We start from the raw sequence: 23803 nt of genomic DNA, 5'->3' as shown, positions 1-23803 counted from the left end.
TCCACGGCCTGCTGATGTCCGGGCATCCTCAGCTGATGCTGGCCGGCTCTCAGAAGAGGCCTTGCCTCCAGGCGTCGTTGTGGACCAGGCAGGTGCAGCACTGTATGGCCTGCCACCAGCTCTGGCAGTTCAAGGGCTCCATGTTGGCTTTGGCCATCATCACTTTGGAGCTGGAGAGGCTGACGCCTGATTGGTTCTCTGTTTTTACCGACCTGCTGAGGAAAGCACAGGTAGTCAAGAACACATCGCTAATCTTACAGCTTTTGGAAGATTGATATGCTTCTTGGAATATTTTGGAAAACTGCTAGTGATGCACCAAGGGAAGAAGGGGGGGGGGGAATCATATATATTTTAGTGCTGTCAAGCGCTTAATCGCATCCAAAATAAATGTTTTAGTTTACATAAAATGTATGTGTGCTGTGTATATTATGTATATAAATACACACACATGCATGTATATATTTCAGAAAAATTGTATGTTTATATATTAAATATTTATAATATAAATTATATGAATATAAATAGACATGCAAATACATGTCAATATTTTCAAAATAAATACTGTTTATTTATTTATATATACATACACATACACACAGAACACACACATGCAAACAAAAACTTTTATTTTGGATGCAATTTAATTGTTTGATATTTCATTTTTTTTGTAAAGAAAAAAGTAGAGTTTATTCAGCCGATTAAACTTTTAGTAATCAATAGGGATGCAATTATTCACTCAACTCGCGATGCGATATGAATCATGACACTGTTTTCACGATACAATTTTCTCATGATTCTTTTTTTTTTTTTTTTTTAAATGAGATTTAAGGCAAATTATAAATGAAAAGGTGTCTTTTTTGTTGTTGATTCTCAGACAAAATGCTGCACATTTCTTTGTGAAGTTTGTGTGCATCATTACATCCCTACTAATCATTAAGCATACTAGTATCTATTTTCATGCTACTAGTATTTATTCCATTAGGTACTAATACATATTCATTGCTTATTCTTTAGATACTGATAAAATTTTTAAATATACTATTTTTTTTTTTTTTCATTAGATACTAGTACTTATTCAATAAATATTATTACACATTTATTAGATACTGGTACCTATTCCAAATGCTATCAGTAAGATTTTTTGGTCACACTTTGTTTTAAGGTCCAGTTCTACCTAACTGTGACTTTTGCCTCAAACTCCTAATTTGCTGTTTATTAATAGTGAGTAAGATAGTTAAGTTTAGGTGTGGGGTGGATTAAGGGATCTAAAATATGATCATACAGAATAAGGCATTAATATGTGTTTTAGAAGTACTAATAAAAAAAACAATGCTATTAACATGCATGTTAGTTCATAATGAGAATTGGTCCTTAAAATAGTCTTACTGCACCAATTGCATACCAGATACTAGTATATTTTAAGGATTGAATGTTTGTAATGTTGTAAATGCTTGTAGTAAAACATCACTGTTCAGGTCAGTGTTTTCAGACGCCATAAAACTGTTTTGGCCAAAACTGAACACTTATTTTTTGGCCAAATGTTTTTGGGTTGCTGAAATTTCAATGCGTTACTTTTTTTTTTTTTTTTTTTCAATATTATATAATTGTCCAAAAATGAACCATTTGCTCACCATAATCTGGTTATAAAACCCGTATGACTTTTTAATTTGCAGAAAACATGTCTCTTCTTCTTTTCTCACACAAAGCCATTGCATGGCATTTGAAGACTTCAGCATCATATGGACCATTTTTATGGCACTTTATCAGTGACAGCATCCAATCATTTTAATTTCTGAGTCGATAACAACTCCATGAAGCACTTTGTCCATGGCATCCATCGCAGGGCTGTGCCATTTGATTTTTGGCGTAATGTCAATCACGTGGATGTTTGCATTTGTTCTAGATCGAGAGCACAGAGTTCATCTGCTGCAAGGAGATGGTGGATGAGTACCTCACAGGCCTCGAGCTCTCCTTACCCACCAACGCCGTCTACATATTGGACGCCTCCAGCATGCTGGCGTTCAGAGGACATGACACGCGGGAGGAGGATGGAGATGGGAACAGAAAGACGGCCGTCCGGGCCAGACGAGCTCCGAAAGGGGACCAAGACACGGACGACTTCTATGACGGTTTCTAGTGCTTTTATGATGAGGATGTGTCCGTGAAAACCACAAACCATAGACTGCAGGATACGCAAGAACAGATCTGGCCCTGTCCTCCGTTACGGCCCTCTTCTAGTCCGTAAGCTAACGTGTGGTTTTGTGGAAGTTGAAAGCGGTTAAATGATGGCCAAGGCACTTTTTGATTTCTTTTATGAAAACTTTATGCAGCACTTTAACCATATTTGAGATTTTTTTTTTTTGTACGTTTTATATCTTCATACGAGTTATTCATACTGTAAGTCAGTGCAATGCTTTAACGATTATGGTGCTTTAACAGAAATCTTTTTGTTGGCCAATTAATTCCTTAATGAAGTTATGCTTTATAGTATTATGTGTTTTGGAATTTATATCCATTGACATTTCATATCGTCAGAATTATGTTACAGCTTGTTTTGTAGTATTAATGTGAAGAGGAAATTACTATTCAATTTTTTTTTTTTTTTCCTGTTTTAACCAGAAACGCCTCGTCCCAACCCCTTTTTTTTTTTTAAGGCAGCTACAGATATCATATTCCTTATCTGAAATTAAAACTAATAAAAATTATTTTCTAAAAGGGACTGTTCATTTTATTTGGTAAAAACAGCAGAGTCTTATGTTTCTGTGTCCTTCCCTTGGAATAATAGCAGATTATTGACATGTATTCTTTTGTTTTCATATTGTGTCGGCAAATGTGCAATTACAGCACCACTGAGGAAAATATAGTTTATATGTAAACTTGTTTTCAAGAGAATGGAAAAACAGGGTAACAGGTTTTAAGTGATAAATTCAGTTTGGAGTAAACTATACCTTTAAGTAATAATATGTAATAGAGCACACGTGAAAGAAAAGATTGTATTTAATATAATCTATATACTACCGTCCAAATTTCTGGTCAGATTTAAAAAAAAAAATTTTTTTTAAAGATATTAATACTTGTATTCGGCAAGGGTGCATTCAATTGATCAAAAGTGTTAAAAACATTTATAATGTTACAAAAGATTACCATTTCAAATAAGTGCTGTTCTTTTGAACTTTATTCATCAAATCTTGAAAAATATGCAGCAGCACAACTGTTTTCAACGATGGCAATCAGAAATGTTTCTTGAGCTGCATATTCGGCATATTAGAATGATTTCTGAAGGATCATGTGACACTGAAGATTGGAGTAATGATGCTGAAAATTCAGCTTTGATCACAGAAAAAAATTACATTTTACAATATATTCAAATAGAAAGTCACTTTAAATTGCAATAATATTTTGCAATTTTTACTGTATTTTTGATCAAATTAATGCAGTCTTGGTGGCCAGAAGACATTCCTACTGACCAAAAACATTTGAATGGTGGTGTGCAGAATAACGCTTTATTAGCTGAGAAAAGTTTTACTGCATTTTCCGTTGGTATACCAAAAATAAATTGTCAGTCAGAAATGCATTTGACACCCCTGACATGAATGTTTATTTAATGTTCAGCTTTGACCTCTGCCTTCACTTCTTTAATTCCACCTCAACAAAGTTTCACTGCAAGCTACTTTGTTTTATTATTGTAAAACAAAAATCCAAAATCTGTTTATGTATATATCAAGCAACACAAAGCACATCCCAACAGCTGAAGGAAATCAGGGCGAGTGTTTATTTCCAACATCAGTTGACAACATTGCCCCTTCTGCATATGAAGATCTGTAGGAAGTTACCTTAGTTCAGATGGCCTTTACTGCTACAGTACAGCTTTTATGATAAACAGCATAACCTGAATACCATACAGCCTAATATTAAAATACAAAAAATAGAATTTGCATATCTGTTGTCATGAACTTTTAAAAACAGCACCAAAAATAACTCTTAAGACTGCTTTATTTAGCCATACCCATGCAGGCTTATATAATAATAAAATCATACACGTGTGCATTAGTATATCACTGTGCTGTGCTAATGAGTTTGGCTCAGATCTTAAATACTACTGTACACTGGCAAGGGAAACATGTACTACTCAATACGTACGTCACAAAATTTGGCCTGACTGTAAGACAAATGGACAGATGGTTAGTACCAAAACAAAACAAAAAAAACACACACTCGCTCTCCAAAACAAACCAGTCCCAAAAATAAAATGGGGTTGACGAGGGGAGGGGCATTAAAACTTACCCCCACCCACCTGAAAGGGGAAAAAAAAATACAAAATGTAGCAACACAACAACAAATTCAGTCCCCATAATGCATCTCTCTGTCTTCCCATCAGGGTCTTTGGTCCTTCAACACAATGTCATGAGGAACATGTCAAAAAACAAAAGCTGATGCTGCAACGTTAATAGAGGAAAGTCCATGGATGGCCTGCGGTGGGCTCATAAATTAACTGAAAGAAAACAAACACAAAACAAGGAAATGAATCAGAAAATAAAATTCAACTGAAGATGATGTAGAATGAAACATGCAAATAAACTAATATGAATGGAAGTGAATTAGAAACACAAATATACAAGCATGTTGTGATATATGGAACAGATGGATGTATAATATAACTTAAGCAACTTGGTTGGAGAGGTTTTTTTTCCGCATTAATCACATTTAGCATATTTTCTGGAATACCAGTCATATTTTTTATTATCTGAAACGTGCTGCAATGAATATTTCAAAGCTACCTACACAATGCAAACCACATTAAGCACTCGAAACGCTCGTAATTAGAATGAAAGCTGTACATGCGTTGGTCCCACTTTAGTTTAGGGACCAATTCTCACTATTAACTATGACTTTTCCCTCAATACACTCCTAATTTGCTGTTTATTAATAGTTAGTAAGGTAGTTAGTTTAGGTATGAGGTATGCAAGTAATATGCATGCTAATAAACAACTAGTTAATAATGAGAATTGTTCCTTAAAATAAAGTGTTACCCATAAGTTTATTAGTATCGTACATTTCCAAGACGCTGGTAGTTTCAGTTTTGCTTTATATAAATTTGTTTATAATAAATGACAATGTACAATGAATGCCACAATTTATGTTTGTTATATATGAGTGTATTTTAGTTCCTCTCACACAGAACAGAAATGAAAACTAGGATTAAAATGAAAACCAGCACTTTAACTAGTTCTAAATGTAATAAAATGTGACTTTTTTTTTTATTATTATTTCAACAATGCAGTTTTGACCTGGTGTGACTTGGACCATATTTTCTGGTAAATTAATTTTGTGTGACTATATTAAAGAGCACATTTAATTGGGTGGATCCATGTCAGGTACAAACCACAAAATGGATGCTCTGTAAATGTTACACTCAGATACCTTCAATAACCACAAGATGGTGCTAGATAAGCTTCCTTTGAAAAAGTGCTGCTGAATCTGCAGTGCCGTGGCAAATGAAATGATATTTTACCCAGCAGTAAGTTTGCAGTCTGAAATGAACGTGATGAGAAAAGCCGAGTACCACAATAACATAGCATTACCACACTACTATTCTACTCTTACTACTCCAGCAGTATGCAAATTTGTGTGTGCACTGAAAGTAATATCAGCCGTGGCTTCCGAGATCTTTCTTTTGAGTTTATTCAATCGGCTGGCCAAAAGTCATATTTTGGGATGGGTTTGTGGACACCAAATATGCCAAACATTGGCGAGACTGTTATGTCCTGGATTTTAGCTATTTATATATGCATATACAGTTACAGTAGTGGCCAAAATGATTAGAACAGTAGTATTTTCAGCAGCTAAAAGTGGTTTCAAGTCAGTTTTTTCTATCTTGTGCTGTAGAGTATCAGTAGGAAATATCAGTTTACATTTCCAAACATTTATTTAGCCATTAATTGTAATAATCCAGTGAGATTTCAGATCTGATCTGATCATCATCAGTCTGTCTGGAGTGACATGAAGAAACAGAGACTAAATCCAGAAGAACTGTCTCATGACGCTTCAAGAAACCTACCTGCAAAGCTATAGTGTAAAAAGTAAAAAGTTTTGGGCACTTGTGCAAAAATGTTGTAAAATGAGGATGCTGTCAAAAATGCTGTCAGCTTTATGTCATAAATTGATTTTCTTTATCAATTACCTTCTATTAACTAAATGAAATCAACATTTGGTGTGAGCATCTTTTGTGTTTAAAGCAGCTTTTGTCCTCGGTTCACTTGAGCAGAGTTTCTCAGGAGCGTCGCAGGTAGCTTTTTCTGATGATGATCAGATCAGATCTGAAATCTCACTGGATTATTACAATTAATGGCTAAATGAATGCTTGGAAATGTAAATGATATTTCCTACTGATATGCTACAGCAAAAGATAGAAATAACCAACTTTTTTAGTTGGTGAAAATACTAGTGTTCTAATCATTTTGGCCACCGCTGTCAGAAGAGTTCATGATTTGGATTTCGTTTCACCGCACATGTAAGCACAGCGCGTGGAGAAAAAAGATGTAAGGATAACTCACTTTTTCTTGTCCTTGTCCTTCTTGAGCGGCTGTGAGAGTGAGAGGGTCTCGGCGGCCACCTTCCTCCTGTTGAAGGCGTTCATCTCCTCCTCCAGCTCCCGTCTCTTCTCCTCCACCTTCCTCTTCTCCTCCTGGTGCATGCGCTTCAGCTGCTCGAACTTCTCATGTAACTGAGGAGAGACACACAAGTGAGAGTTATTCCTGAGAGCTATGCCAGAAGCTTTGTTTGAACCCACACTGACTTGCATCTTGTCAAGCAGGAAAATTACGTGGCATGTTGCTGGTTTTATTTAAAGGTCCACTGAAGTGTCATGAAACACGCAACATTATTCAATGTGTTGATATAATTTCAACTCAAACAGGAAGAGAAGTACAGCAGCTCCGCCCCTTCTTTAAAAAAACCCAGCAATAGTGTTTTGTTTACCTCACAGCTCGGCAAAGCCACGTTTGACAGCTTAGGACAGCCACAGTCTAATAGATTCCCCCATTAGATTTGAAACTGATCCTAATCATGCTGAGGATATATAGTTTGAAAAGTATGTAAAAATGTTGGTTCGTGGCACCGGTGGGATCTCTTCTATTCGTTAGCACTGTTTCTAATGCAGAGTCTGTCTAACCATTTCTCTTCATAATCTCATCCATATCAATATAAAATATAGCATTCCGTGTAGAATTCAAATGGGTCTGATACATTTTGTGGTCTGCGCAGACTCGTGCATGTGACCCGCTCTGTGCTATCGGGTTTGTGTGACAACGCAAAACCAGACTCCGACTCCCCAAAAGCACATTTACACTGTTTGAATCGTTCCCCATTACCTATATAGTGCACTACGTGCCAGTCAGCATACAGAAAACACTAATTGTGTGACCGATTTCAGCTGCAGCATCTATTTATAGAGTAGGGGGCGGGGCGCTTCAGATTAGAGAGCATTTGATTGGACAGAAACTCTGCTGAAGTAAACTGTAGGTTGTGAATCTTCTAAATGCAAATTGTGTCACTGTTTTGGAGAACACTAGCTTACAGACAAACTTGAGGCTAACATATTCATTCTAAAAGCCAAAAATCTTCAATTTTGATTTCATGGGGACTATAAGATGACTGGTTGGAGTCTGATGGTTGATGTTTTTGATAAGTAGAATAAATCATAATGCATCAGGACTAACCTCTCTCTCCTTCTCCTTCAGCTCGCCCTCCGTCTCCTTCACTTTGCTCACAAACATCTGCCGCATCTCCTCTTCCTTTCTTTGCAGGTCTCCAAGAAACTCCTTCCTTTTGGCTTCATATGTCTCCTGTAGACTGTAGAGGGGTCATACAGAAGAGAAAAAAAAATTATATATATAATAAAATGTCAGTAATTTAAAATATTATGTATGCATTTAACTATATTGGTGTCCACACCAACACAAGATTGACCCTTTGCAAAGACCCTTCCCCCTTAGTTACTGTTGCTATGTCCAACAAACCATGCTGTTCTCACACTAAACATGTTCTCACGCAGTGAAAAATACACTGTGGAGCAGAGAGGAAACTGGCAACACACCGACAGACAAGACAGAGCAGGTTACTTCTGGTATGAAACCAAGTCTCAGCTTTCAAATGTTGTCATTTTTATTTTTTAGAAACTCAAACAATAAATACTGTTTTGTTGCTCTTTACTGTGTCGTGACAGACTGCGGTTTAAGAGGCACATGAACTGGGGTGTATTCCCAAAAGCAGGTTGTGTGACATACCCGGGTATGTTTGAGGATAAGTGAGCGGATAACCTCAGCTTTCGGTTCCAAAATCGGAGGTTACTTTCAGGGTATATAACCATAGCAACTTGCTCTCTGAAGATAATAAGATTATGTTCCAGGGTTAGTTCACTTCAGCGCATGTATGATCTACTGACGAGCCTTCAGTGGGCGTGACCGATAGCGCACAATATTATATATTGTTACAATACAGTTATGTATATAGCCTACTAATATATATTAGTTGTATGCTATTTTAATGATAAAGCGCTAATATAAGTAGTAAATAAGGTTAGCCTATATATTGCTCTAATATGGTTATTATATTTTATTGGCATATATAACAGTATCTGTATAAATTATATAACACTATTATGACAAGGTAATGTTTAATTTATTATATATATATATATATATATATATATATATATATATATATATATATATATATATATATATATATATATATATATATATATATATATATATATACACACACACACACACACACACACACATACATTTTATATTATCATCTCACATATGGATCGGCATTTTCTATAATGCATTTCTATAATAAAAATACATATCTGATATGACTTAATATATAATTAGCATCAAACAAACAATATAATTCTTATTCTCAAGGATTAAAGATTAAACGGAAAAAAAATAAAAATGATTGCAAAACCATCAATTAGGTGGCGATATGCACTAAGCGTAAGGCCTACATGACCTTTGAACAGAAGAAGAAGAAAGAAGCAGTATGGCGCGCTTATTCTTAGCGTCTGTTTCCATAGTGACTCGTCGATTCGTCGCTCTGTTGAGAATGTCTTGAGTCTTAACCAGGAACATACTCCGAGTTGAATGAACTTACTCCCGGACGCGTATTTGGAACCGCATACCTCGAGTAAGCAAGGTTTGGGGTTAATCAACCGAAAGTTCAGGGTTTATCTGACAGTAAGTTAACCATGCTTTCTGGAATACACCCCTGATGATCGTCTTTTCATATTTGCTAGTTAAAGCACAAAATAAACATAAATGAACATCAGAAGGCATCTTGTTTCAACCTCAGAAAGACGTCAACACACACCATTTTTCAAGTTTAAGTCCACCAAAGTGAATCTACTCTCCTGTCTGGTTTGTTTGTCATACAAAACAAAGGATTCGGCGTTATGATTGGTCAGATCGCCTGTCAGTCAAACTCCCTGCGAATGGTCAATTCTGTTCTGTTTGGTCTAAGCATGAGCTGTATTTTTGTCATCTGCTGCTTTAAATGCTCAAGCTCTGATAGTGACAGTGATTCAAACGTATCGTTCCTCTGTGTCATAATTCTTGTAGCTGTGGTGTGGACTATTCTATTTACATTTTGATTGATTTTTAAAACTATATCTTTATTGTTATCGTCCTTGGAGTGAATGGGCCTTTATAGTGGCAAAGTAACCCACCTGAAAGGCTGGCTGTCTGGGTCGGTGTCTTTGAAGCCCATCTCCTCTAGTTTACAGCGCCTGTAGAGTTCGTAGTGTCTGGCGTGAGTCTGTTCTCGCAGATCCTCCATGTTCACTCTGATCAACATCTCCCGCAGCTTTACGAAATCACAGTGACTCTCATTCTCCACTGCAACACACATGATCACCGTCAATACAGACTCTGTGCTCTAAACAACTCGGCTGCAGTGTATGTGTGAGCGAAAGAACAATAATATCAGAGAACTTCTTTATCTTTGTCATTGTTTTATTTAGTATTTTACTGTTAATTACCAAAAAATGTGAATTTAGACAAATAATGTGTAAGTAGTATTTCTACCCATATGAGATCAAATATGCATATTAAATTTGGCCACATTTATCATTTATTTTCATTGTGTTCTGATTGATTTTTAAAAGACTGGAATTACAGCAACAGCACATGCACACACACACACACCTTCTTAAATTAATTACATTGATAAGTTAAATTAACTCATCAATACATTTGGAAAGTAAATAAACAAATCCATTCAAGATTTTTTTTTAAAGAAATTTATATCAATTAATATAAAGAATTTTATTCAGGAAGGTCACATTAAATTGATCAAAAGTGACAGTAAAGACATGTGTTTCTTTTGAAATTTATATTCAAAGAATCCTGAAAGAAAATGTAGCAACTGTTCTCAACACTAATAAAAATACAACTTATTAAAAAATAAGCACATTAGAATGATTTCTGAAAGATCATGAGACAATTTTAGACAAAGTATTAATAATCTGTAATGAGTATGTAACTCCACTGAATGCTGTATAGCTCAAATAATTTTGCAAGTATTGGCTGAGAACTGAAAAACTGTACAAGATTTAATTTCCATTTAACTATATTTAAATTCATGCAGAAATCACCAAGAGTCAGAAAGTCAACTCCTGTTCTACATGAACTGCTCTACATTGAGCATCTCTTTCACGCAGCACGAGTCTACTTAAGCTGGAGGACAAATTAAACTGAAAAACATGACTAATGGCGTGACCTTATCTGTGGCAGAGCTCCCTCTCTCTCGCATCTGAGAAAACACAGTAATTAGCTCCCGTCTAGAGTGGCATTTATCGCCGCTTTGATTGATGGGATTGTTTTCACATGAAAGGCATTGTAAAAATACCCCTCAACCAGCATCCGCAGGGAGAAGCAGGGTTCAATTGAAAGCCCCAGTGTGGCTGACATACTCCAGCCCCTCGAGCATGATATTCTCCAGTGACAGAGTCATGCTCATCCATTATAGCTCAACTAAAAGAGCCAACTCAAGAGACCAAACCACAAGAATATTATTGAGAGTGTGACATTCCTGCTCCAGCTTACCTTGAACAACTCCCCACGGATACTGCCTGGCCCTCACCGTCTTATTCCCCACCTTCACCTCCTCCACACTGCCCACCACAGCAAAGGGAAGATGGGCCTACAATAAAGACAACCAAAGGCTACAAAGGTTACACCCTTCTAAGCTGTTATAGTGTCTTGGCTTATTTTTTCTCCCTCCATCTAAATGGCATGAGACTTTGTGAGTCTGTTACTCCATACTTCAGTAAAATAAAGTGTTGTGTTGCTTGTTAAAATGGTCATTTTATAATCCAAAAAACATGTGAAGAGAACTATATTACGGAGTGGAAACGGAAAATGACTAACACATGGTCCTCTGCAGCCATGTATTGATTATGGTCATAACTGTAATGCCATTTTCATTTTAAAAGTGTTTGTTATCCATCAGATGACAGAAATCATCATGTTATCTCCATGAATGAAAATGTGAAATGTAAATGTTCTTTAAAGTGAATTTTACTGCATAGTTCTATAGTTAATTTACGGTTTAATTTTAAGTGTAATATTTTAAACTTAATATTTAAGTTAAAAATATTACACTTTTTTTCACTTTTTAATTATTTTATTGTCCGGGTCAGTTTAGAATATAAGGCGCAGAACATTTCAGAAGATTAAAAATAAAAAATATTCTGGAAAATATGGTAGAAGTATGAGTAAAGGCTGGAATACGTTTGCCTAAATTTTTGTCTCTCTTCAGAAGACTCGGATTAAACATATGGACACTTGTGCACATCACTTACATTAGCACTAAACAGTTTTTACTAAATTAAAAAAACAAACAACACAAAAATCAATGAAATGCACATTCACATCTGGAACTGAATTGTCTTTATGTGGTTTGTGTCTATAAGACAAGACTCACATTCATAGAGGAGTTGATTTCTGTCACTGCTTCGTCGTCTGTGGGAAACTGGTAGATCTGAACACCGTTGCTAACCAGCTCGCTCATGATTTTGATCTTGAACTTGTGTAGTTCGCTCTTGGAAATCGTGTCAGCTTTAGCAATAATAGGGATGATGTTCACCTAAAAAGAAACAAAAATTCAGAAATAAAATACTCACACAATATGTTCTAGCACCACGTCTGGCAAGCTTAAAGTTAGATTATAGATGAGCTGGGCTAGAATGAAACATGCAATTAAAAGATCTTGTGCTAAATATGACACCAGTATGGGTCAGAGTTGGCTTACTTTAGTCTGGCTTTCATGCAGCATTACCTCTTTACACAGAAATCTGAGCAGGCACAGAGCAGCCTTAACTCAGCTGTGTAAAGAGATGCCTTAAGTGACTTCAGTGTCTCACTGTGAGCAAAACTCAATGTTTTGTATAGAAAAATCAACACTAATTTACGGTACAAACACTTTACAAATTACAAACACACATGCTTTCTATAGTACACTTGATCATGTGACATCTAATGGCAGACAGAAGAACGAAGCATTTCCCAGGCTTGATGTGCATGTGTGTTCATGGGGCCCTGGGGCCACATCATTATCAGCCATCTGTGCATCTCCCAAAAAACAAAAACCCCAAGCTCTACTCTCGTTCATGCTATTACTTTCTGATGAAATGAAAAATTGATTGGCTCCGTTTCCACTGGACAGAGAGAAACCCCTGCCCACTGTCCTACATTTGCACATATTTAAGGATTATCAATACACTCACGTACAACAAAACTGACACCCTGTATATATACACAAAAAAGATTGCAAAAAAAAATAAAAGATGGTGATTCATGACTTTAGCAGCAAAAGAAATTTGAATGTAACAGTCCTACACAATTTCGAAATATTAAAATATTTTATGCATGTTTAATAATAAACACACATAATAATAATTTAATTCATACTGTTGTTTTTTGTGACCCAGACAACTTGAATGTTATATTACTATAATACTGACGAGGACTACATTTCTTGCTAGCAAAGACTTCGCAATACAATTTTATAATTTAAAATTTTTTATATCGATATATGGGTTCTGAATCATGATGTAACAACTTTGCAATTCTTTCTTTAGTATATTGAGCTTTTCAGTCACAGTTTAAGGTTCAATTCTCACTATTAACCGACTGTTAACGTATTTTGCCTCAAATTCCAAATTTGCTGCTTATTAATAGTTAGTAAGGTAGTTGTTAAGTTTAGGTATGGGGTAGGGTTCTAAAATCTAAAATATGGTCATGGAGAATAAGTTGATAATGTGTGCTTAATAAGTACTAATAAACAGCCAATATGCTAGTAATAGGCATGCTAATAAACAACTAAGTAATACAGTGATAATTGGTACCTAAACTAAAGTGTTACAGAGATTTCAAACCTGCAAATTAAAAAAAAAAAAAATTCCACACACTTAAAACTTTTTTTTAAATATCTGTCAAAAGGCAAACATAATTTGGAATTATTAATTTATTTTTTTAATTAATGAGTGGTAGCGCCACTCAAGAAAGTAATGTATTTAGTATTTAGAAAAGATTTGCAGTCTAGCTGTACAGACAATCTGGAAAGATAATAATCAGTCATTTGATGATGTTTTAGTACTACTACTGTCTTGAAAATTTTTTTTTTTTTTTAAATATTATTTTACAAGACTCAAAATTTTGATAATATGCAATATTTGGCTTTTAAAACTGTTGTATAATATTACACATTTTAACAATGTGAGCACTGGCTGAATCATACACTCTTAGAGTGAATATTGGGCAAAAATAAATGTTCATTTTGAGTCAGCAATTCATGTACATATAATTTGTCATCATAATATCATCATCATTATATAATCGGCCAATTAGACACAGCCTAGCAGTTTACTCACATGCTATTAGATGATGTCTGTAGTGAAGTCATAACAAATATTCATAATAAAACTTTTTAAAACTAATTTGGCAACTAAGGGAGTGTCATGCAGCACATTGACTAGTAGGGATGGGCATTTTTGCCAATTGCTCATTTCGATCATCGATGGGTTTCAAGAAAACGAGTACCCGGGGGCGGGGCATGGCCATAATGGAGATAATGAAAATATCTGAAGACTGTTATGAAAATAAATGTTTGTAAAATAAAAATATGACATGAAAACCTGTCTGTGAAATCATGAACACATGATTAGAACACTGTTAGATTATGATTATGATGCAGCAATACAATTAAAAAAGAAGCATCTAAAAAGGAATAGCTGCATGAGGAGAAGCTGAAGAGTTTTTTTTGTGCCGATAAACTGAAGCCAGAGTGAGAGAGAGAAAACTCCCACCGTGATGCGCTTTCATAACAGCGTGCTGAAACACGGGCAAGAAATTTACTATAGATTTCACATTCTATAAAGTTCTCATTATAATGCTATGTTTACGGCAGATTTGTGCTATATTTTCATCTACATTATCAAGTGATTCCTGAAATCGCCTGCGTGTTTTCGAAGCCATACGAAGTACGAAAACAACTGAAATTGAAGTATGCTTACTGTTGATCAAACATGACGAAAAAAGCACTGCTGCATTATTATAACATCAGTATTTTTAAAATAGAAACATCTAAAAGCATGTTGACCGTCTCAAATAACTCAAATAACATTCACCATGTTAATAAACGCTAATATCCCAACACATCCTATATTAGATTAATCAGATATGCATGTCTTCTCACGTCTATACATTGGACTGCATGCTGTGGCAAGCTAAACAATCAGAGCTCAGGGTGCCGCCCAAAGTGCTGCTTTAAACAATCAAAAAAATAAATATATATATTTCCCACGATCATCGTTTTCATGATCGATCATTGCCGTCACGGCCGAGTACTCAATCGCTGTTGTCCATCCCTATTGACTAGTAAACCACAGTGATGTGCACTTACCTTGCTGTCCAACTTCTTCATGGTGACTAAATCCAAGGACTTGAGAGAGTGTCCCGTAGGAGCGATGAAGTAGAGGCAAATGTGGATTCTGGTGTCGTGGTAATTGAATAAAGAACGCTTTATTTTCAGCTCTTCCTGCAGGTAGTTTTCAAACTGTGTGTCGATATAGTCCACAATGGGTTTATAGCTGAAGAAAACAGACACGTTACATGAAAATCAGATATGCATTAACTTATTAGCATCAATATTTGAGAGAATTTTATATATTTATTATCTCCTCCAATGATATCAAGACATTCAGTGTGAGAACGAGTGAGACGCAGCTGTGTAGAGACTTGGCCGGACCGTGTTTACACTGCCTGACCTTGTCCTTTGACTTCTTGGGCAGTTTTCCCTGCATGCATTGCTTGTAAGCTTTCAGAGCCTACACTGTCTCATTCTGGATGCATTTTTCCCAAAAGACGCAATGTCTGGAACCGTTCCTAACTCCTTCAAACAGGCAGCAAGTCTCTCTGCCTGTCTGTCCATCTTTACAGCCAACATTCAGAGGGTCAGAAGGCACATTCTAGCAGTCAATGTTTATTTTTTTATCCTCTCACCAAACCGTCAATGAAAGGAGGCGCTTTTTCAAGAAATTCTTGGTCAAAAAGAGGGTCAAACTGAATATAAGAAATGTATTTTGTAATTATTTTAAAAGAGCAACCATGTAACATTTGGGACACGCCTAAAATTTTATTTTGTTATTTAAAACATTAAAATTAAGTTATTAAAAAAAATTATAAAAAAGTAGAATGTATATAAAACGATTTGCTAATTAAGTCTAAACTATGCTTCCACTCTTTGTTGCTTAGTGGTTATTGATACAATAAACAAATAAATAAATAAAACTTTATTTGATCAATTTTCTTATAATTTTGGCAACAAGATTGAAAGTTGAATGTAGTCAACAATACTTTTCCTGCCAGGTTAAAAGTTTATGCAATAATATCTACCAGTTCTCTTAACAATAAGGGATTTGTGCCTCTAATGCTTTAATAAAATTAAAGCGAATACAGTCCCCTTCTATATAAAAAGCTTCAATGAAACACTCCTATCCAAATTTTCTGAATGAGTGTGTGTGAGGGTCTCGTTTCAAAATGTATTAAACTTGCATTAAGAGGTCAAGTGATGAACCAAAGTATGCAGGTCCATCAAACAGATGCATTTGTATGTACATCATTGGTTTCTCAGTGCAAAACAATGATGCTGCTCTAAGCAGCAAGCAGTTTTTGTACCTTTCTTCTTTGTTGATCTGGTCCCCAAAGCCCACCGTGTCGACGATAGTCAGTTTTAGGTGGACGTTGCTCTCTTGCAAGTCGTACGTTCTGGGCCGCAGGTAAACACCGTTTTGGTAATGGCTGGCCTCCTCATTTTCAAACATGGTGTTAAAAAGGGTGTTCATTAATGTCGACTTGCCGATGCCCGTCTCACCTAACGTTAAGAGAATGACTGATTAGCATTTCCACTACAAGATCAGGCGTTGAGCTAGTGTAGAGTTTAATGGGCTGTTAATAGTTGCTTACCCACACAGAGGATGTTGAAGCAGAAACCCTGAGTCACCGATTTACTGACCAGCTGATCGGGCAGACTGTCAAAGCCAACATGACCGCCAAGGCTGAGGTTTCGCTTTTCTTCATTCTAGGAAGGAATCAGAGATTTTGTCCTTGAGGTTGACATGGACTGAAACAAGGCATACATAAAGGGCAAGGCAAAAAAAAGCTTGGAATACTGGTCGAGTCAATAAATCAGCAACAATTGGGCCATTTTAAGCTTAACACTGACTGATAACCATGCTTGCCTGGACAAAATTTTTTTTTAAAAATGCAATATCCTTGTCAGTAAATAATGCACATTTTGCCTTATATTATAAATTCAGAAATGCCATGCATCTATATAGCTAGAACAAAATAATTATAGCGGACATTATACAAAGACTCTATTTTAGCCACCACACCCACATAGTTGTTTGTATTGGCATCAGCCACCGAAAAACTCAACAAACGAGAGCTTGGGTAATATTTTATAGACATTGTGTTATTATAGGTGTTTGGCTGATTAAGCTAATGTTTATATGCAGAATATGAGACTTTTCACCTGGATCAAACAAGCAAAACTTAATTTCCAGGTTTTAAAACTACCGTTTTATTTGACTTAAAGCATGCAATTTTACTTATGGTCAATAACATTTTTGTTTAAAAAGAGGCCATGCAGTACATGTTTCTAATATCAGCATAAAACATAAAATCAGTAATTATCATCATTACTAGTATAAAAATACTTTAAAATTCTGTTCACCACGATTTCTGAACATAAAAACATACTTCATGCCTCAACATGCAAACTTGACTCCAATATGCATCTATTTTATACTTCATAATTGCTTGACAAAAGCAGTTTGAATTGACAGCAGTCTTATTTCTGCTTTGGACGGAGTTAAAAGTAAATAAAAGTAACAGTAGACAACGGTAATCAAAGTGTAAAAGTTTCAATGTACAGGGCTCTACAATTACATTTTCTTTAATTTAAAAAATTTAGGAGCACGGTCAAAACTTTAGGAGCACCTAAAGCATTCATTCATTCATTCATTCAGAGCATTCATTCAGGAACGGAGCATCTGACTGTCTTTATGAATGAGTAATTGAATCATTGACTCACTAGATTCGTTTAAAAACTCAGTTCATTCATAAACGAAACACCGCTGTGTTTGAACGGAGATGCGCAGCGGCTCAGATGTGACTTTGTCTGAAACTATTTTCATTGACGAAAGAGCAAAATAAGACAATAGTGTCTTAGTCACTTAACTGTCACCGTCCACCCTGTGGGACGCCTACGACTTGCTTCACTATTTTACAATTAAATCCTAATCTAATCATGACAAACTATATATCGTTGGAAAGGTCTAAGACTCCTAAATAGGTATTTTACCACTTTTTTTGTTAAAAAATTATGTAGAAAAAGTAGATTAATTTATGACAAGAGTGCACCTGAAAAATCTACATCATAACAGGAGTTCTGACCTTTGTCACAGAAAGTCTTCTTATTTGCCTTTTTCTCTATCACGCTTTAGAAATCATATATCAGTTGAAAACTTAAAATCTCAAAATTCATCCTTTGAAACCCATTTTAAAATCAGACATTGCATTACCATGGAAATGGTACATCAAAATCACATTGGAAAATGTTTTCATTCATGAATTATAAAAAAATAAGTTTGGATAGTGCACTATCATGTCTGTGTTCAAAACTGTGAGTGACAGTTAAGGGGTTAATATTAACTATTTGTTTAATGAACTGTTCATTAAACAAATAGTTATCACATTTGCAAGCTGTCACTCACCTTAGTTCATCGCGATCTCACAAAACTCCATTATAATCAACGCAGCTCTCTACACTGCACAGCGAATCTCTTAATTACTCCGTCAACACTTTGTTTGTTATAATAAGAGGTAGGGGTGTGCAATATTGAAAAAAAATTCTCTCTCAATATTTTTTGGGATTTTTTCGATAACGATAATTAGACGATATTTTGCCGAGTGTGTTATTGTGCTGATATCTGACTACCGTGGACAGCTGCAGTTTTGATATTCTTCATATTCTGTGTGGTCAGTTCACATCAGTGACAGAAATTAATATTTTCATAAAAGTTTAAATTGATTTTGACCTTTTACGGGCAATTTTACCTTTCATAAAGCCTTTTTTTTTTTTCTAAAAGTGTGCATCTTTTGAGTCAAATTGTTACATTTAATCAGTGAATTAGAATAATAAGACATTTAGGCTGTTACCAAACAAATGAAACTAGTACCATCAAAATCCATCTTTGCAGAAGCTGCATCTGAATGGCATTTAGATGCATTTACACACTGTTTAATGCAGCTCAGAGGGACATGGAGTGCAAAGTCAAGGTGGCAGCAAGTCACTGTTAACAAGTGAGTCATTGCGACTGAACCAAATCATTTAAACGGTTGATTCATTCAGGAACTAAACATCGTCATGTTGCTCAGAGATGCAAAAAACAGTGCTGTGGCTGTGTTTGTCATTATTTTTTGTTGGCGAAATGGAGCAAAAACAGGCAATATGGTGTCTAAATCGTAAGTCTCTTAATATTAACTTATTGATTTTATACAACAGTTCAATAAACTATCACAATCATGCTTATTTTTGAACACAAAACAGCACTCCATGTAATTTTAACTATATGAAATTACATATACACACACATTTTCTGCCCCATATCTTGAATTTTGTGATCATTCTTAATGCATTTTATTAGACTGAATCATGCAGTGAAAGAACACACTCTAAATGCGCACGCGCTCTAGTCTAGACTTCACGTAATGCAAGCATGCTCTTTGTAGGGGTGTTTTGTTTGGTTTTTGCAAAATACTCAACGTCAAATTGCACATCGTTAAAACAACAATTACGATATTATCGTAGACGATATATATCGCACATCCCTAATGAGAGGATACGTCTGTGATACATTACTCAACGCTGCAAAAACACGCAAGTACGTTAGAAACCTTTGAAGCTCCCTCAGCGCATAAACAAATATGCTGATCGGGTCAGTCGCACAGGTGCTCCTAAATATTTTTTCATAGTCGCACGCAGCAAATGCGACTGAAATGGTCGCACTGTAGAGCCCTGAAACAGAAGTAGCATCAGATCGTTTCTTTTGTATTGAGAAACAGATTACCGAAAAGAAACAATTTCGGAGAAAGCCCTGGTTCTATGCATTGGTTGCTGATTGCATGGAAGAAGATCTGAATGCAATTGAAATTGGTAGGATTTAAGAAGACTAAATGATTGGAGAAGCCCAGCATACGTCATCAGACAGATGTCTTGTCATTTCATTGAACAGATTTATTCGGTGGCTGAGAGAGCTCAACGCGCTGCAACTTCAGAAAACAAATAGAAAAAGCACCAGCAAATTAAGAAAACATCTTTATCAGTTTGACAGCAGGTGCTGCAAATGCTTACAATGCAAACAAATAAAGAAGTTTCTTTGTTTGGCAGTGTTGGGCATGTATTAATGAAGGTGTTTTTTTCTATTTGCAGCGCGTTGAGCTCTCTCAGCCACCATAGATTTAGACATTTTAATTAAACATTTGGATCAAACAGTTTTAAAAATGTGAAACAAGCATGAAAGAATCTATGACAGGCATATAGAAAGTAGCTATGAAATTCCATGCATTTCACGCCGACTTTAAACCATGCACCATTCTACACAATCGGTCGTTCAAAGCCTCTCTCAAATTAAAATCCGATAATTCAGCACCAAACAAATCTAAAAACCCACTAAAAGACTAATGAGTGCCCTAAACTGTGAAATCAATGAGCTCCTCCCTTGTCTGGCTTCGTCTTCTTCCCCAATGCAGGCGCATATTTGGTGAATGATGTCACTGAGACGATCACGGAGCGCTACTGAGGGAAGCAGCAGTTCTGCTGGAGTAACATGCATCAAGCACAAAAGGAATTCTGACTGAAAAACCTGCACTGACCCCTGTGTCATTTCAAAGCTGAGGCACTAAAGGGGAGCTCCAGCATTAGGACGTGAAGGGGAAATGGCTGAAAGCGTTTTTGGAAAACAAGCAGTCTGGAGGGAGGAGGAAAAAAAAAAAAAAAAAACTTTGGAAGGCTTGAACAATGCCCATATAGGGGCTGATAGCAAATGCCCCCGCCGTAAGGGAAACATTTCCCCTCAGGGGGCAGTAGATCAAGAGGAAATGGAGCAGTGTTTGGGCCACACAACAATATTTTCTCAACCCGCCCTCACAGTGACAGGCCTATGCATACTGACAGAACACTGAGAGCTGTGTGCAAATCAGGGAACATTCCATGCGTTACTCTGCGAAAGAATCGCCCCATCCAAAAACAATCACTCCAAACATCACTGACTTGCATTCTTCCTTAAAAGAGGTATTTTGAATAGCGTACTGGTTGCAATTTTCCATTTTTAAGCCTCAAAACATTACTAATGACCACAGCTTCATCCGTATCATACTACTAGATTTGGAAAATGATGAGGTGGAACACTTTCTCAAGACAAATTAGATATGAATTTCCATCATTTGGAGCAGCGGCTGATAAGATCATGATTTAAAACTATAACTCTGCAGGGAACAGTGACGCCGTCCAATGGACAATCTATAGCCGAGTCTAGGACAACACAGATTGTTCAAGGCAGATGGGTACTCAGAATGACAGTGGATAAGAGCCAAATTGGGACGGCTCCATTCTCACCCCCTACATACACCTGAATGTGCGCGTGCCCGCTTCAACAAACTGACATGACAACCCTCATCGGAAATTTCGCTGGCATCCCATCTGATATGGAAGGAGGAGGGGCCGACGTGGAGAAGAATGCAGATGGTCTAGATTTGGTCACAGTATGGCATCTGCCCTAAACAAAAAAGCAGACTGGGTTTTATCTGCCTTTTCTATAAGAGATCTTCAAGAAACCGTGTGCACAAGCACAGCTGACTGCGTAATTGCATGTAATCTGAAATCTGTGTAAAGGTTTGTATTTAACATGCATAAATTACAGTACAAACACATGCACACCCTTAAGGCTGTTATGTTCTTGCCAAATAGGGTCTTACATCATTTGAATCATGTGATGTTGGTGTTTATTAATGTCAGTGGCATCCAAGCACGAACAGGATGTTGACTCATCGCAAAAAATGCATATCTTTGCATAACAGTAACTACATCAGCCCTGCCCTGAAACTAGAGTATGATACAATAAATGAAATTAACGTTAAACAGGACCGGCTTGTTCCAATCCTTAGCATCTTTCAGTAAAAAGACTGCGCTGCCTGCACTGTATTGGAGATTAAAAGAGATAGTTTACCCAAAAATGTCAATTCTGTCATTATTAACTAAGATCTTAGAGCTATGGTACCTATGAAAGTCATCAATGTTATGAGGGCGTGTAAATGTTGACAGTATTTGAATTTTTGGGTGAACTCTCCCTTAAAGCTTTTTTTGTCCATTATGTAATTAGAATAAAATTGACCCTCCACGGCTCAATGCAGTTGATCAATATGGTGCCTAAAACCACACAAACCTCTAATCAAAAGGCATTGACTGTTAGAGCAAACTTACATTTCATTAACTCACATATTGTTAAAACAATGCTTGCATTCAAACATTCTAAGTCTAGCAGAGACTTTTAAGACAATGCACCATGTTTCACTTCCACAGCACATAGGCCTACATGAACTATTATGTACCCTGCCCAAAAAAAAAAAAAACTATTAACAGCTACAGTTACCCTTCTCTAACACAAACTAGCTGCCCTCAAATCCAAAGGACTTCCTCAAAATTAGGAGTGAAAAATAATTCCCTGAGCTTTCCCAGGCATCCACCCTGAACAAACGGTGATGGATCAGTAATCATGACACCTCTTCAAAATTTCAAAGTTTAGAAATCAGTTTAAACTTGCCTACAGGCTTCAAAGGTAGCATCGAGTAACACGGTTTTTCTGGTGAAGCTTGTTGACCAAGGAAGTCTTGTTTAAGGACATTAAGAAAGATCAAGGAAGTTAAGAAGCCTGCTGGTGACACTAGATTACCAGCATCCAAAACAAAGGTCTTTTCATCACAGTGGCTTATCAACAGCGTCCTGCTTCTCCTTTCATTTAGACAGACTGAAATCTTCTTAACCTTCACACGATCAGCCAGATTCTCAGCTATTCCAAAGACCCCACAGTTTGACTGTGGGACCATCAGATATCAGCAGCCCCCACCTGATCCTCCCTTTATCTGTGATCTCAAACTGAAGGGCCACATGTTGGCCCCAAACTTTACAAACTGTGGTGAGAATGATGAAGACGGCTGTTCAGTGTTGTATTGATGTCTCAATTGGGATTTGGGTGCAGTTAAAACACTAAAGATGTCAACAAAGTGGTAAATGAGTGAACATGTCGTCTTCAAAAGCAATGATGTGCTGAAGTCTAGCTTAAAATCTCCAATAGTGAACCGAAATCTGTTATTGTAGGTTATATCAGCCCGTAACGTAAATAAAGAGATGATCACAAGTAACGTTAACATTCAAGACACTGAGAAAAGACGTTTGTCGTTCACAAACAATGTAGAAATGCATAATATGGTTAAAATAAGCTCATTGAGACAGATAGTAAACAGTAAATAAACAGCGTTAGATTGAACTAACGTTACTGTAGATAAGAGTCCGTTGGGCTAAGCTAGAGTAGCGCTCGTGCTAGTCCCAATTCATTACTGAAAACCTGCAACGACTGTGTACATCTGAGTGAAAACGGGTCTCTGGAAGTAAGAACTGACTGAAAAGGGTACTTACAGAAAATATATCTACATCCGTGGCCGCCATGATGAGGAATGTATGTGTTTAGATAAGGCGAAAGGGAGCTGCCTGCCTGCCTGCCTTCGTCTCTCTCACCGTCCGCTAACACACACACACACACACACACATACACATACACATGCACACACACACACACACACATATACACTGTGGTTGGGATGGAGAATTTACAAACCGTACTACGGTGAAGGCCGTGCTTATGAATTTAAATGACGCAAGGAGACGCTCTGCGCTGATTGGCTGAAAGGCCGAACCGAGGCATCCTACCACGCCCAGAGCCGTGAGGTTTTCAACGGCGAAGCACTGGCTCTTGAATATTAATTAGGTGACGTCACTAGACAGTTCAGGACGATTGTGTAGCAGGTTAAGGCGAGATAATTAATATTCATGAGATAATATTTCGCCATACTAGGATTCGTAATTTCACAAAAAGCCTCAGCTCAATATGTCTTCT

The 23803-nt window shown here is 36.6% G+C and overlaps 1 protein-coding gene across 2 annotated transcripts; it reads right to left on the bottom strand.

The window, feature by feature from the left end:
- septin8a (septin 8a) lies at positions 1-23541 on the bottom strand. Of its 2 annotated transcripts, none has more exons than XM_058757752.1 (10): positions 23326-23541; positions 16533-16647; positions 16245-16440; positions 14971-15157; positions 11992-12153; positions 11112-11208; positions 9734-9902; positions 7719-7851; positions 6555-6724; positions 1-212 (listed from the first exon to the last, which is right to left on the bottom strand). In XM_058757752.1, the coding sequence occupies exons 1-10, from the start codon at positions 23353-23355 to the stop codon at positions 50-52; spliced, it is 1422 nt and encodes a 473-aa protein (XP_058613735.1). In that variant the 5' UTR covers positions 23356-23541; the 3' UTR covers positions 1-49. The 2 variants fall into 2 exon arrangements, with proteins under 2 accessions (XP_058613735.1, XP_058613736.1); XM_058757753.1 differs by lacking the exon at positions 1-212 and adding an exon at positions 3750-4492 and having other exon boundaries at positions 23326-23537.
- Positions 23542-23803: the final 262 nt, after the last annotated feature.

This window comes from Onychostoma macrolepis, chromosome 21 (assembly GCF_012432095.1).
Source record: "Onychostoma macrolepis isolate SWU-2019 chromosome 21, ASM1243209v1, whole genome shotgun sequence".
Taxonomy (NCBI): Eukaryota; Metazoa; Chordata; class Actinopteri; order Cypriniformes; family Cyprinidae; genus Onychostoma; species Onychostoma macrolepis.
The sequence above is the reverse complement of the archived record's forward strand: the minus strand, read 5'-3'. Positions and strand labels throughout refer to the sequence as shown.

Bases quoted from the DNA above. Each gene is read 5' to 3' on its own strand.
- septin8a (XM_058757752.1), bottom strand. From the start codon at position 23,355: ATGGCGGCCACGGATGTAGATATATTTTCT. The intron at 12,154-14,970 runs GTAAGTGCACAT...GTTTCTTTTTAG, and splicing joins TGAAGAAGTTGGACAGCAAG to GTGAACATCATCCCTATTAT. The intron at 11,209-11,991 runs GTGAGTCTTGTC...TCTTTATTGTAG, and splicing joins AAATCAACTCCTCTATGAAT to GCCCATCTTCCCTTTGCTGT.